At 51.9% G+C, this 14,471-nt stretch overlaps 1 protein-coding gene across 1 annotated transcript; it reads left to right on the top strand.

The window, feature by feature from the left end:
• Positions 1 to 1,712: 1,712 nt before the first annotated feature.
• Positions 1,713 to 10,367, top strand: NOTUM (notum, palmitoleoyl-protein carboxylesterase). Its single transcript, XM_049813106.1, has 11 exons — positions 1,713 to 2,038; positions 2,528 to 2,580; positions 2,886 to 2,981; positions 4,128 to 4,188; positions 5,083 to 5,141; positions 6,569 to 6,671; positions 7,466 to 7,657; positions 7,998 to 8,098; positions 8,194 to 8,341; positions 8,965 to 9,012; positions 9,110 to 10,367. The coding sequence occupies exons 1-11, from the start codon at positions 1,728 to 1,730 to the stop codon at positions 9,414 to 9,416; spliced, it is 1,479 nt and encodes a 492-aa protein (XP_049669063.1). The 5' UTR covers positions 1,713 to 1,727; the 3' UTR covers positions 9,417 to 10,367.
• Positions 10,368 to 14,471: the final 4,104 nt, after the last annotated feature.

Here is a 14,471-nt window from a genome sequence, read left to right as displayed (position 1 = left end):
GTCAAAACACGCCAAGGTAAAAAATGTAGTTGCAGCAGCTGGACAGCCTTAAGTCTTGCTCTACAAAACACCCCTCCACTTACTATTTTAAGATTATACTATTTTCACCTTTTCTGATCCCAGATAAGATTACATCTCCCGGTAAAGACAGTTTCCCTGCTCCTCTCTGGAGGGCTTTCGCGGGGCATGAGCTGTCCGTTTTGGTATCGAACAAAGACGGAATTATTCAAAGCGTAGCATTTTCTCTGTTTTTCCTCGGTTTTTAATACTGAGGTCTGCGATAAGGACAGCATTTCTGTGGCGTTCCTCGCTCTCACAGACGGGCACCCTAGCAAACGGGACTCCAGGATCCTTCCTGAAACCGCAGGCAAAGTCCCAGCCCCAGGGAAGAACCAGGGAGAGCTGCTGGGGGGGCAAACCTCAGCAGCCGCGACAAGCACCGAGGCAAAGGCACCCCGTGGCGCGAAGGCTGCGGCCGGCCCGCCCGCCGCCGAGAGCCGCGCCCGCCGTCGGGGGGCTGCAGGCGGGGCGAGGGGCCGCCGCGCCCGGCGGGGACCGACCCGGGGACCGAGCCGCGCCTTCCCCCCCCCCCCCCCCCAAACGCTGCAGGAGAGCCCTCTCTCTCCCGCTGTCCCTCTAAGCGCAGCCGGGGCCACCGCGTCCCCTCGTGTTCCCCGGCAGCAGCATCCCCCGGCCGGCAGCGACCTGCCGCCCGCCCCGGTCAGCCGCGGGCGCCTACGCGAACCCGACGGCGATCTCTTTGGGGCAAACGACCGTCTCCCGGCTTTCCGCGGCTCCTGGCGGGCCGGGGCCGGGCTGAGCCCGGCACCGCGGGGCAGCACCCGCCGCGCCCTCCCGGAGGGCTCCGCGGCCACCCCCGGACCGGCCCGTGGCGGCGTGGGGGGGCGGTGTGGGAGGGGAGGGCCCGCACCGACGGCGGCTGGGGGGGCGCGGGGCAGAGCGCTGCTGGGGGGGAGCGGGGGTGGCACGTCCCGCGGGGTGGGACGGGCGGCACCGCCCACGTGGAGCCGGGGAGGAGCCGCCTTCGGGGCCGCGGGGGGAGTGGGGGGCAGTGGGGGGTTGGGGGGGGGAGGCGGCGCGGGCCGGGGGCGCCGCCGCGGGGACTGCCACGTGCGGGTCCTCGCGCCCGCGCGGCCCGACCCCCAGGGCCGGCCCCGGGGCCCCGGTGCCGGCGAGAGGCCGCCCCGCGCCCCCGCCGCCCCGCGGGCGAGGCTGGCGGGCGCCGCCGGCCGCCGCCGGCGCCGCCGCCGCGGCCCCGGCCCCGGCGCCGGCAGGGGCGGCGATGGCGGCGCCGGCGGGCGCGGGGCGCGCCCCGACGGAGCGGCCCGCCGCGCCGTGCCGGTGCGGCGCGGCGCAGACCCCCCGCTCCCTCCGCCTCGCTCCGAGGGGGCGGAGGGCAGGGCAGGGCGGGGGCTGGCCGGCTGCTGCCCCACGCGGCGCCCGGGCTGGCGGCGCCCCCGGCGCGCTCCCCGCGCACTCCGTGCCCCTCTGTCATGCTCGCCGCCTGGGAGCGGGCGGCGGGCTCCTGCGCCGGCAGCCGCGCCGCCGAGCCCGCGCCGCCGGCGCTGTCCTCGCCGCCCGCCGCCGACCCCCGTCCCCGCGGGCGGCGCGGCGGGGCGCGGCGGAGCGCGGGCGGCGCTGCCCGCCGCCGGGGGCTGGCTGCTGCTGCTGCCGCCGCGGCGAGCGGCGGGTGGCGGCGGGCGGCGATGGGCACGGCGGCCGTGCACCTCCTGCTGCTGCTGGGGCTGCTGCACGCCGGGCCCGGCGGCGAGGGCAGGAAGGGCTGGCGGCGGCGGGGCCCGGCGGCCCGCGAGCGCGGCGAGGCGGCGGCGGCGGCGGCCGAGAGCTTCCCGCTGGACTTCACCGCCGTGGAGGGCAACATGGACAGCTTCATGGCGCAGGTCAAGAGCCTGGCGCAGTCGCTGTACCCCTGCTCGGCCCAGGCGCTGCCGCACGACCTGCGCCTGCACCTCCTGCACAACGCCTCGGTCACCTGCAACGACGGCAGCCCGGCCGGGTGAGTCCCCCGCGCCGCGCCGCCCTCCGCTCCGCTCCGCGCGGCGCGCCGCCGGCCGGCTCCGCGCCGCCACGGGGCTGCCCCGCAGCCGCCCGCCGGCGGCCTCGCCGCGGCCCCCGCCGATGCCCCGGGGCCCCGGCCCCGGCCGCGCGCTCCCCGCGTCCCGGCCCCGGCCCCGGCCCCGGCCCGCCGCGCGCTCCCCCCGCCCCGGCCCCGAGGGCTCTGGCGCCACCGCGCGGCGGCGCGCGGCGCGGCGGCGACAGGTGCAGCGAGCGCCTCCCGGGCGGCGGCGGCGGCGGCGGCCCGAGGCGCTTGTCTTGGCGGCCGCGAGCGCCGCCGCCCGCCGGCGCCCGCTCCGCCGCCGCCGCCCCTGCGCTCTGCCCAAGCGCTGGGCGCAGCCCCGGCGCCCCGGCCCGGCGGGCATCAAAGCGCTGCGGTCGGGCCCGGCTCCCGCTAACGCCGCGCCGCCTCCTGTTTGTTTGTCCTCAGCTACTACCTCAAGGAGTCCAAGGGCAGTCGGCGGTGGCTGCTCTTCCTGGAAGGTGAGCGCCGGCGCCTCGTGTGGGTCCCGTCCCGTCCCCGTCCCCGTCCCCGTCCCCCCGCGCCGGGCGGGGTTCGGCAGAGGGGGGGCGGCCCCCGGCTGCCCTCGACGCCCCGGTCCCTGCCGCCGGCCGCCTTCCCTCGGCCGTCGCCCGGTCCGCTCCGCTGCGCTCCGCTGCGGCCCCCGGCCTGCCCGCGCCCCTCCAGCGGCCCCTCGGAGTCGCCCGCCGCGGCCCGGCCCCCTGCCCGCGGGCCCAGCGCCGGGCAGGGCGGCGGGGCGGCTGACCCCCTCTCTTCCCCTCACCAGGAGGGTGGTACTGCTTCAACAGGGAGAACTGCGACACCCGCTACGACACCATGCGGAGGCTCATGAGCTCCAGGGAGTGGCCCGCGACCCGAGTGGGTGAGTCGTCCCCCTCTGCCCCGCGGGGCAGCCCCCGAGGAAGCGGGGCGAGGCCGGGGCAGCCGCCCGCGGCGTCGGTGGCATCGCAGGCACGTGGTCGCTGCCGCGTGACCGCTCCTGCCCCGGCGCTAGCGCGGCATCATGGCACGGACGGGCTCTCGCTCGTGCCAGAGGACGCCCGAACGAGCGCGCGTCTCCACTCTCTGGGAAAGCCGTAGAAGCAGAGATGCGCGCGTGCGGTTGGATGTTGGGGTATCACCGGTAGACGGTACTGGTCTTTGGAACTCTGGCCAATATGCTCTCTCTGCTTTAAAGGCATGCACGTACTCACAAACCTGCTGGGATCTTCAGAGCTGTGTTTTAGTTTTTTGGTTTTTAAAGAGACTTTGTGTTTCTGTTAGTTGTGTCAGAAGAGCTGTTCTTGGGCCTCGTCCTCTGCTTGTCAGGACAGATGCAATTCCTTGCATGCTGCGCTGGGGGGGTGTGTTTGCCTGTAGTAGGACTGGCCCTACGTGCACAGGGAGAAATCAGATTAACTGTCTGGGCTTTTACGTGGAGCTGCGTGGTTCCACCTTTTCCCCATTTACAATTGTGTAATGCCACTTAGCCAACTACAGAGATTCTCTGTGTGAAACCATACATCTGGTGCATACATAAAGTATTTGTAGCGTCTTTTCAGTGTCACCCATAAGGTGGAGTTAGCACCCCAGACACCCACGCTCCGGACCATCGGGCTCCTGAGACAGCACAGAAATGCTGAGCTTCTCCCTTCATTCTTGCTGCTTATGCTCCAGCTTTCCGAGTACCTAAACCTCTGCCACTCGCACAGGTCTTATAATTGCATATATTGGAATTTATCTGCTAGGATTTGACTTTTGAGGAAGTACTTAATTTTAAGAATGTGTCACTTTTCTGTACTACAACAGGCTTCTAGACAAGCCTCATCTCTAGCAGGAATCAAATTCTGAAAGTCACATCTGCCTAAGGGCAAATTTAGAAGTGTTCCTTCCCGTTCCCTTACCAGTGTATTCCATCATGGATGTTTGTCTTCTGTGTGGTCAGAGATCCCGCATGAAGCTCATATGGTTTCTCTGAAGTCATAGACCGTCATCTGTACATTTCTTGTTTCTTTGTGCCCATCTGCAGGAACCGGGATCCTGTCATCACAGCCAGAAGAAAATCCCCACTGGTGGAATGCAAACATGGTGTAAGGAGGGACAACGAAGGGAAATAGGTTTATACTTAAACAGCATCTCCTGCCTTTTAGGCTAGCAAGAATGCTACAAAGACAGATTAAGACTAACACTTGTGAGAGGAAGTTGTATGTTTCCTCATTTGTTCTAGTTCAGCCCTCTAACAAGTAGCACTGGCAAGGTCTGGAGAAACTTAAGTCCAGTCTCCTTGGAGTTCTGGGGTGATCTAACGAAGAAAAACTGGGGATAGCTTAGAGAGCCTTCTCAAATAGATGAAGTGGCAAATACTGTTGTGAGTGGTGGGCTGATAGTATGTTACACATTTGCCAGTTTGAGAGGAATGTGGAACAGCTCTTCTGATTCAAAGAGAAATGAGAAAGACGCCAGTTGATATATGCATCTATATAGGAGGGAAAAGCAGAAGAGAGGGATGTTAATTTGCATTCTGCAAGCCGGAGACAAAAATGGGAAGATAACTTCATTCCTGCAAAAACCTCCAGTGGCTGCAGTCAGCATTTACACTGCATTGACAAGGTCTTCTAATTTTTCATGTGAAAAACTGAAGCACAAAGAGTTTCCCTGTGGCAGGCCATCCACCATATCAGTGGGACAGCTAAGAGCAAAATCTTGGCCCATCGTTCTGTCCACTGAACTCAGTGCTTCAATTAGATTGATAAAAGACACATTATTGGTTGATTTAACTCAGTAAAGCTACCAGTGTTCAGGAGAAAGTTCAAGACAGTTATAATTGTCACTTGGTGTGCAAGAAGGTAAGTTGTCTAACTGGACAAGAAACTCTTCCCTTTTCCCCTCCCCAGGGTTTAATTTTCTTCCACTTACTTGACCCTTTCCTCACCCCTCCTTGCATGTCAAAGGACCATCAGTACTCACACAGCTCTCTATTACAGATTCATCCCTTATTGCTCAAGTGATGTTTGGAGCGGTGCCTCTTCCAAGTCTGAGAAAAGTAAGTGTTGCTGATGGGCTGTTGCTGCCCCAGACATCACACATTAAAGGATATGGCCAGACTTCTGTGAAATTGCGTGAATGAAGAACAGGCTTTTTCTTGCTGAAGGGCAGGAAAGAATATCAAGCTACTTCCAGATAAAACATCCTGATCTCTTTAGCTCAGGCTGTTTTGACATAGTTCAGAGCCACTGCTTGCAGAGATGTTACACTGATGCAGTGTGCAAGGATTAGAGGAATGAAATTCCTTTCAGATGAATCTCCAGGTTCCAGCACACAGCAAATTAAATGGTGTAGCTGAGGAACCATGGTTTGTTGCATGCAACTTTGCTTTGCTGATCTGAGAGGCAAGTGCAGTGAATTTAGCTTCAGACTTGTTTCAGGAGGATATGTGGCCTTTGAAAGGAGCCGTCATGTGTCAGGCTAAAGCTGTCTGCAGGTTTCTTTGGGAAACGAAGAATAATTCATCTTAATACATGCATTGCCATCGGCTGTCATTTTGATGATGATGGAACTCTGGGAGTCTGCTTAAAGGAGTCCTCTTCCAGATTAAGCTGGATTTCATGCAAATGAATTATTCTACCTCACGTACTTCTCTGGGTTCCCCAACTTAAGCAGGATTGGTGTCTGGGTGCAGTAATGTCTATAGAAACACCAGGGGCTTAGTTCTCTCACTTGTTCCTGAAGAGTTTTCTTTGACCAGAATGGAATTACTGTTGATAGATGCTGCTGTGAACAAAAGAATTTGGCCTAAGGTGGTTTGTGATGTGGCACTGAAAGGCAGGAGGTTAATGCTTTTCTCTGAGTTAGCTGTGAGTTCTGGCCTTAAACCAGGCACCGTGTCACTCGATGACCACTCGTGGATACCACGGATACACTTTTTGTCACAGTAAGGGCCTTTTTCACTTCATCACGGCTTCTTCCGATTTTTCCTATGAAGCAGTTACATTTCAGCAAACACGGCTGCCTTTTGGTGGTGCTGAGGAAGTAGCGGTCTATGCAGGTGTAACATTTTGTGAAACATTGCGTGTCTGAATTGGCTTTATGACTGGGAAAAAAGGGATGCAGTAAGTTGGAACTGAGATTCCAGGTGGTAGGAAGATGTGCATATTCCTCATTTATAGAGAAAGGGTCCCAGCGCCTTCCTTCTTGTTTTCACTCTCTAAGTTTAGCAGTTCCTAAGCACTGTTGTAGGAAGGTGTGCTTGTGTTCTTGTGTATTCTGTTCACTCTCTATTCGCTTTCAGGGAAGCAAGTTTTGTATGAGGGGGAGTATCTCTTTGTTAGGTGTACTTGATACAGGTGGAGAAAATGGGCCTGGTTTTAGGTTCACAATCTCTTTGTAAGTTCTTAAGCATTTGTGGAGAGGAAGCAAAAGTCTTAGCCTGGACAAGAAACCATTTTGTTGACACTGAGCTATCTCTTCCAGATGAATATGCCTTCATGGGAGCACTGATCATTCAGGAGGTTATAAAGGAGCTGGTGGGAAAAGGTCTTAGCACTGCAAAAGTGTTGCTGCTAGCAGGGAGCAGGTAGGTATCTACAAGATTTCCTGTGGTGAAGACGGGAGATTTCCACAGTAGAAAGTTGTTAGGGAGGAGGTCTCAGCAGCTCCTGAAAAAATTCTTTTAGGAATGCAGTAACGCTAACACAGCAAACCCTGTATCTCTTCTGTTTTCTCTTCTAAGTGGCACAACAGGGCATGATATAATATTTCCTCAGCTTTTGGTCCAGGTACACTTAGGAGAAAATGGAGAAAATAATAACGAGGTAAAAGCTTTGCAAGATGGAGCAAATGTGTTCATTCTTCCCTGCATCAAGAATTCTGGGTCCTGTTGGCCCACACCATGAGACGCATGCCTCTTGTGAATAGATTCAGGACATCTGAATTAAAAAATCAGACTTGCTTGACGCAGATGCTCTGAATCGTGCTATGTTGTGCAAAGCTATGGTACACTCAGCATATGTTACACAGGGGTGTAATATAGAAGTTGCAGAGGATGAATTTGTCTCACTTCAGATTCTTTCAGTTTTTGAGCTGCCAAATCTCTTGCAAATGATATAAAGCATATAGATCTCCCAGAAGAAAGAATAAGAACGGGATTTGGTTTCTGAGGTATTGGATTGTTACTCAGTGCTGGCTTTATTTCTGAGTGTTTTGCAAAGCAAGGAAATAACTTGGTGACTAGCAAGTTAGCAGTGGGTATTCCTGTGGATAGGTGAAGTTGTTTATAGAGTGTCACTGCTATGAGAGGATACATATGCAAGCCAGCCATTTAATAGCTGTGTGTGCTTCATGACTGCAGTATTCACATTGCTGTTGCAGTGCTGGAGGGACAGGAGTGCTCCTGAATGTGGATCGAGTGGCAGAGCAGCTGGAGGAGATGGGTTATCAAGGGATTCAGGTTCGAGGCTTGGCAGACTCTGGATGGTTCCTGGATAATAAACAGTATCGCAGAACTGACTGTATTGATACCATAACATGTGCTCCAACGGAAGCCATCAGAAGAGGAATAAGGTACAATCAGATGCTCTAAAGTACACTTTTGTAAGAGGTTAGAGCGTGGAGAGGATGTTCTCCTTCTCTATCTTCATTTTGATACTTAAAGAGTCTTTATCATCTACATCAGTGATTTTTCAATGATTTTATTGGAAAAGACAGTAATTTAAAATCTAGACAGGCAAAAGAATGTGTGCAGTTGTAGATGGTCTAAAATGTGTTGATGGGACAATGTAGCCAAGAAAGAACTCTGGTGTCCATAAGCTGGAACTATGAGAACAGAAATAGACTGGGATATAGAAAGGCTGTTGTTAAGATTGCACTATGCCTTTCATTCTGTTACTGCTTTGTCTTCTAGGTATTGGAATGGTATTGTTCCTGAACGTTGTAAGCTCCAGTTTAAAGAGGGAGAGGAGTGGAATTGCTTTTTTGGATATAAGATTTACCCCACTCTTCGATGTAAGTATCAGAGGAGAGATAAAATGGATTCTAGGGTTTCCTCTGTATCCGCAGCTAACTTAGAGCAATCCCTTTTCCAAATTTTGTCTTCCTAGGTCCAGTCTTTGTTGTCCAGTGGCTCTTTGATGAGGCCCAACTTACTGTAGACAATGTACACCTCACTGGCCAGCCTGTTCAGGAAGGGCAGTGGCTCTACATCCAGAATCTGGGTAGGGAGCTGAGAAACACCTTAAAGGATGTGACGTAAGTATTTAATTGATGAAAACCTGGCATGTTTATTTCTAAGAGACATTCTTATCCAGTATCCTAGCAGCATTTCTCAGATCTCTGCAGAAACAAATGTTCTAAATTTGGTAACTATTAGTTTGTCTACATCAAGAATCTTGCCTTTTTCATTTCTGGATAAGTACAAAGTAATATTCAGCTTCACAATTATCAGCTACCCTTTATTATCAATAAGAACGTGTTTTTTTCCTTTCCTACCTCCAAGGGGAGGTCTGAGACTCCTTGCCATTGCACAGCCATTAACCTCACAGGGATGTTTTGAAAAGTACTGATCATAAAACATCCAGAGAGTTGATGTGACAACAGAGGAGGAACCGTTAATGTACCTTACTTGCTTCATACAAGAGCAGGTATTCAGGAGTCTCTTGTTGCAAATGTGCACTGTTAGGCAGGATGGAGCCCCTTTTCTTCTGGATACTTTCCAGTCCAGTCAGGTTTTGTATCATGATAGTAACTGCTGTTTCTAAAAATCTGGCCAGGGGCAGCAAAAATTCCACTTTCTACCTAGTCCGGAAGGTTCTATTTAGCAGGAGTTACTTTGTCCTTCCAAGACCTAATCTATGTTTCCTTTTTCCCTTTAGCGCTAGCTTTGCTCCTGCCTGTTTGTCTCATGAGATCATTACACGCAAGTGAGTGCTTTTGCAAATTCTATGAAAGGTCAACAGGAAAATAGTAGTCCTGACAGCCTGACCCCTCTGATACAATCTGTACGGTTTGTCTTTTCAGTCACTGGACAGACATCCAGGTGAAGGGGACATCATTACCCCGTGCCCTGCACTGTTGGGATCGGAGCCTACATGAGAGCAACAAAAATGGGAAGGCCCCTCTGAAAGGCTGCCCAATTCATCTGATTGACAGCTGTCCATGGCCTCACTGCAACCCCTCGTGCCCCACTATCAGGGACCAGTTCACAGGGCAGGAGATGAATGTGATCCAGTTCCTCATGCACATGGGTTTTGATGTTCAGAAGATGGCACAGCAACAGGGCCTGGAGCCCAGTAAACTTCTGGGAATGCTCAGCAGTGGTAACTAGGAAGGGGTCTTCAGAGGGGCAGAGAGATTAGATCAGGAGGAGACTCTAAGCCCTTCTCCCACACTTTCTAATCTTCCTTACGCTCATGCAGGCAGATGCACGCTCACACCCATGCATGCTCAAACCTGTACATGCCCACGTGCTCCCACACTCTTGCACACTTAGGATGTGTCAAGAAAAAAAAAAAAGCAATTTCTTGCTTACACTATTTGACTGGAACTCGTTACCTCCAAACTCCAGGGCTCAGTTTTGGCCATTCACATCATCTTCCTGTGTTACACAAGGCAATCTGATACAGGGAGTACGAAAGCCATAAATAGCAGCAATGAGAACCTTCCCCAGGTCTAGGACTTCTTCCCTTGCCATGAATTTTACGTCATGGACTTGTGATACGAGTGGTGAAAAAAGCAAGCACTGGATTTCTTTTGTCCAACTAGAAGTGAAGGAATGATTACATGACTTCCTGGAGGTCAGCATCTCATGATGAATCATAACATACAAACCCAGGACATGTGCTAGGGATGGACACTCTTGTACTCAATTTACTTTCGTATTATTTTATAAAATGACTTTTTTATTACTTTTTTTTTAAACTAAGCAAGAAATATAAATGATATTGTTTTGTAACATATTTTTTTTAAATAACGAAGAAACCTCTTGCTACTTTGGCAACGTGGACATATTTATTTTAATATGTAAAACGCTATTTATAAGGGCTGACCAGAGAACCATACATATGTCTTTGTAAAGTTGTATATGCTGCTCATTTGGATGGGTTATCCTTATGATCACTTGTGCCTGGGAGAGGGCTGAGGGTGGTATTGATATTTTGTATTAATTAGACTTCTGCGTTCCCCTTGCAGTATGCTTTGTCATTGTTTCTCTGGTGAAGAGGTTGTAATATGAGGTCTAAGTACAGAGATTTTCACCCAGCATCTGATGTTTGCGTACTTGCACAGAGTTTTCAGCTTAACTGATTTGCCAGGGATTCCAGGGCACTGCATTTTAAGGTGCAGGGAGATCTGGTTTTGCAGCAGAGGTCTCTATTCTAGTGAAAGAAATGTTTGATCAGACCGTCTGTCCTGTCTTGAAATGGGGAGCATTTGGAACATAAAAGGCAGAGAACACAAGACAAGCACCAACATATTTCTATTCTTCTAGTCATTTGCGAACACACCCACCTCAGAACATAGAGAATCCCCTTTGATGGTAATGGGAGGAGAACAAGGGAGGGATCAGGAATGTGTGACTGAAGCTGGAGAGAGCGAGATACCATTCCTTGGGGGGGAAAGCATACACGCAGCTGCAGAAAAGCTTTATGCTGTAGCGTACTGCAGCTGGTGTAGACAAACCTGCACAAGGAGCATAATTTACATCCATTCTGCAGAAGTTCTTGACACTGACTTCGCATTTGCTTGCACTTGTATAAATGGTTACAGAACATTGGGGCCTAATTCTAGAAAAATTCCATGCACTTTCAAGATGGGTCTTGCCAGGTTAAAAGAGTAGTGCTCTTTGTAAGATCCATTGTCTTAGGTGGGTAAACCCCCAAAAGAACAAAACCGCAGGCATTCGGTTACTTTTCCTGGACTTCAGCAAACAGGCAGGCAGTACCACACAGGAAATCAGCTGTCCTGCTGTGCAAGATAGGTTTAGTACACATTTAAGATAAAAAAATAGCTAAAGAGAAAATGAATGGTGCTCCCAGCATAACTGAAATGCAGGAAAACTTATCAGTGGAGTTTCCCTATGATCAGTCTAGCGATTAGTGATACCCTTTATGTTTTAATGACTTGGGTATAAAAGTAAAATTGTTCCAATTAGGTTTTTCATGCCACTAAGTTGAGAGGCTTCTTCAGTACATACGTTTGGAAAAGCATACAGGAAGATGGGATTCATTTGAGGGCTGGAGTCACATGGAGTCAATCAAAGTGCTGGTACTTGAGCAGTAGCCAGAATTTCTGCTGTGCACTAGGTCATCAACTGGGAGCACCAAGGGAAACGACTGTGGGTATCAGTTGTTTGCAGAAAGACTCTACACAAGGTGATGTACCTGTAGATAGGCAAGTGCCCTAAGCTGTGTCCAGTGATGTATTTCTACTAGGAAACAGTGAAGTAGAAATACCACTGTTGAAGTTTGGAATACTTTTTGCAGAACTGGTTACCAGTATATCTAAAACATTAATCAAAGGTTAATTTCTAAAAGGTGAAGAATATTCAGAGGGGATATTTTCCTTGCAAGCACAGGAAAAAATCCCTGGGAGTCAGGGATCACTCTTGTAGCTTAGTGTACCTCTGCAACAGTCTTTTAAAATGTGTAACAGGGAGAAGTCTCAGAAATATTTTTAAAGGGGAACTTGGCTAATTTATTAGAAAAATTATACAATTTGCTTGCAAGTCTTAGCTGGAAACCAGAATCTGTAACCCAGGAAGTAATTTCCAGCTCTCTACTTCTTGTACTTGTGCAATAAATATAATTTTCCCAAGCCTTTGTAAAGCTGGCGCTTCTAAGTTCATCCCCAGTGACATCTGCTGTGTGGAAGCCAGTGGCAAAAAGGGCAAGACTGGAAGAATTCAGTACCACGTGTTTGTGCTCTCAGATCTTGTGACTAGATGAGATGCTTTCCCTCCAAGAGGGAAAAATTGTCACCAAAAGCATCACATGATTGAGCCAGAATTAAAATGCAACCACGAAGTCAAAAGCTGATAGCAGAATGTATGGATTTGCACTGCATGACTTCGGGTCCAGACGTGGGGGGCATCGGGCACGTAAGCAGTTTCAGTCATGAGCTGGAGGGTGGACCCTGGGCCTCTGTTCGCTACAGGAATCGCTGCTAACACACAGGGCCTGAGAGAAACTAACTCCCGCCCGGACAACCCACTCTTCAGCCCTCACAGAGAAGGACCACAGATCGGATCAAGTAATGCGCACCAAACCCAGCCACGATACAGTGAAGACCTTGGACAATTACGTTCTGCCAGTCTTACCTGCTGGATGGAGCTCTGTTCTGGACTGGGGGCAGCTGCAAGGAGGACGTGCCGTGCTGTGCTGTAGAAAGACACAGAAGGGCTGCTCTGGGGGCAAGGTACCCCATTCCTTGGACAAGCAACGTGGAGGCAGCGTCATTACTGTGAAAACACTGCAAGAAGGTGGTAGCAGCAGTGGGACAGGATTGCTGCTGCTGCTTCCTCCATTCTATAGCCTCTGCTGCAGCCATGGAGCAGCTGATCAAGCTTTTGTCCCCCATGCTAGCCCTTGCTACTCTGTCCTCCTGGCAGTCTTGCGTGGAACCCAGGCTAAAAATCTGAACAGTTTAGTAGCCATGGTCTCTTCTGTGCCAATCAGTGTCTCACTTCTTTGTAAGATGCTGTGACTTACCGTTTAGGAGCCACTGGTCTGATGTGTGGGCATGTGGGCTTCTCAACATTTATTTTGATTGCAAAGCTGCCATGCCGTTCACCAGCAAATGTCTGTGGCTCTGGATCTCCTTTCAGAGCAAACCTTAAACTGTGCAGGCAGACTCTTCCCTGTTTAGCAGAACAGGGTCTCAAAGGAGCAGTGCAACAAGCTGAGGTGATGGGGTGCAAGAAGCGGTAGGTTTCTAATTCATGACCTTCTATATGAGATCTGCTTACACGTTTTTAAAGTGAAAAGAAAATTTAAGTCCTTTGGCAGTGCATCTGTATGATGCTGGGAAACGAGGCTGCTGGCAGCACCCAGAGGCCCTGGGTACTGCCATTCAAACCCAACACCCCTGCAGAAGGCAGTGGTCCATCTGGTGCACTGCTCCTGCCAGCCGTTCATTTTGGGGACCACTGCGCTCTGCCAGCACTGCCTCCCGGTGCTGAGGCCTCTCCGGAGCGGCACCATTTCTCACGAGAAGTGGAAGCCCAGCAGCAGGACCAGCCCTGCTCTGAGCCCAGGCATCACTGACGGGTCACAGCGTGCAGGGCAGCTGGGAGGGATTGTGATGATCAGCCTGTGGCACCAGGGACTTTCAAGCAGTTGTCCTCAAGTGTGCCTTGACATGGAGCGTCCCTTTGCCCTCTGCTCCTGAGTGTGCTGGGTCCCCTGCTCAGATGGGAGGTGATACAGCAAGTTACAGTGTAAGCAATAACACAGTGGGCTATAAACTGTAAAATAGCTCTTCTGCAACTGGAGTTCAGTACAGCTGCTTGACTGTCATATAATAAGTATTGAATAAACTTTTCCCCACTGACCCCACGTAGCTAGTGTGGTACAGTTGTAGCCAAATGCTACAATGGGGAGTGTCGGGGCGGGGGGGGGGGGGGGGGAGCAGGGGCGGATCTAGAGGGGTTCCTGCTAGGGCTTAAGAAGAAAAATGACAAGTGTGATCTCAGCTGTGTTCAGGTGCAATAGAGCATCACTGATGGAATGCTGAGACTGCACAGGAACAGCAAAGCTGTGTCCCCGGACAGGATGAGTGAGAGTCCAACAGCAGCAATAACTTTGCCTTTTAACACAGCCCCTCTGTTTTACAGGACATGCCACACTACAGACAGTAACACACTGCCAGTCAAGTCTGGAAAACTTCTGCTAGAGGTGAAGGATTAACATCACAGAGAGTCAGGAAGGGCAAGACCTCAGGGTGAGAGCATGTTCACCTGGAGCTCCTTGGCTCTCTTGCTGCATTTCCTGGTTGTTGTGATGCTAATGGTGTAACTTCCACCCCAAATGAATGCAGGTTTTCTACATTCAGCACCAAAGGTCTTTTTAAGGAAAATGGGAGGGATTTTCGTGAAAGAGACACTGAGGTTACAAGACAGTGACAAAGCTGAAGGTAGGCACATTTTATCTTAACATTCACAAAATTTGTACTGTTCTCATGTGAATCATTCCATAAAGTTATTCCTGGCCTACAAAATGCTGACTGTGAGCTGCTGGAGTGCTGTAGCCACTGCTTTTCACCATAAGCAATCCTACTGTAACCTATGTCTGTCTCTATTTGTCTCTTGTCTTAATCCACAGCTGGATCACAGTGATTTGCAGGAGCAATACTAGCTTAAATAGATCCTGTCCAAACCCCTGGCCCT

The sequence above is a fragment of the Accipiter gentilis genome, chromosome 10, assembly GCF_929443795.1.
Source record: "Accipiter gentilis chromosome 10, bAccGen1.1, whole genome shotgun sequence".
NCBI lineage: Eukaryota > Metazoa > Chordata > Aves > Accipitriformes > Accipitridae > Astur > Astur gentilis.
This window is presented reverse-complemented; position numbering and strand designations above follow the sequence as displayed.

Coding starts and splice junctions, on each gene's coding strand:
- NOTUM (XM_049813106.1), top strand. CDS start 1,728: ATGGGCACGGCGGCCGTGCACCTCCTGCTGCTGCTGGGGCTGCTGCAC. Junction 2,039..2,527: donor AACGACGGCAGCCCGGCCGG/GTGAGTCCCCCG, acceptor GTTTGTCCTCAG/CTACTACCTCAAGGAGTCCA. Junction 8,342..8,964: donor AACACCTTAAAGGATGTGAC/GTAAGTATTTAA, acceptor TTTTCCCTTTAG/CGCTAGCTTTGCTCCTGCCT.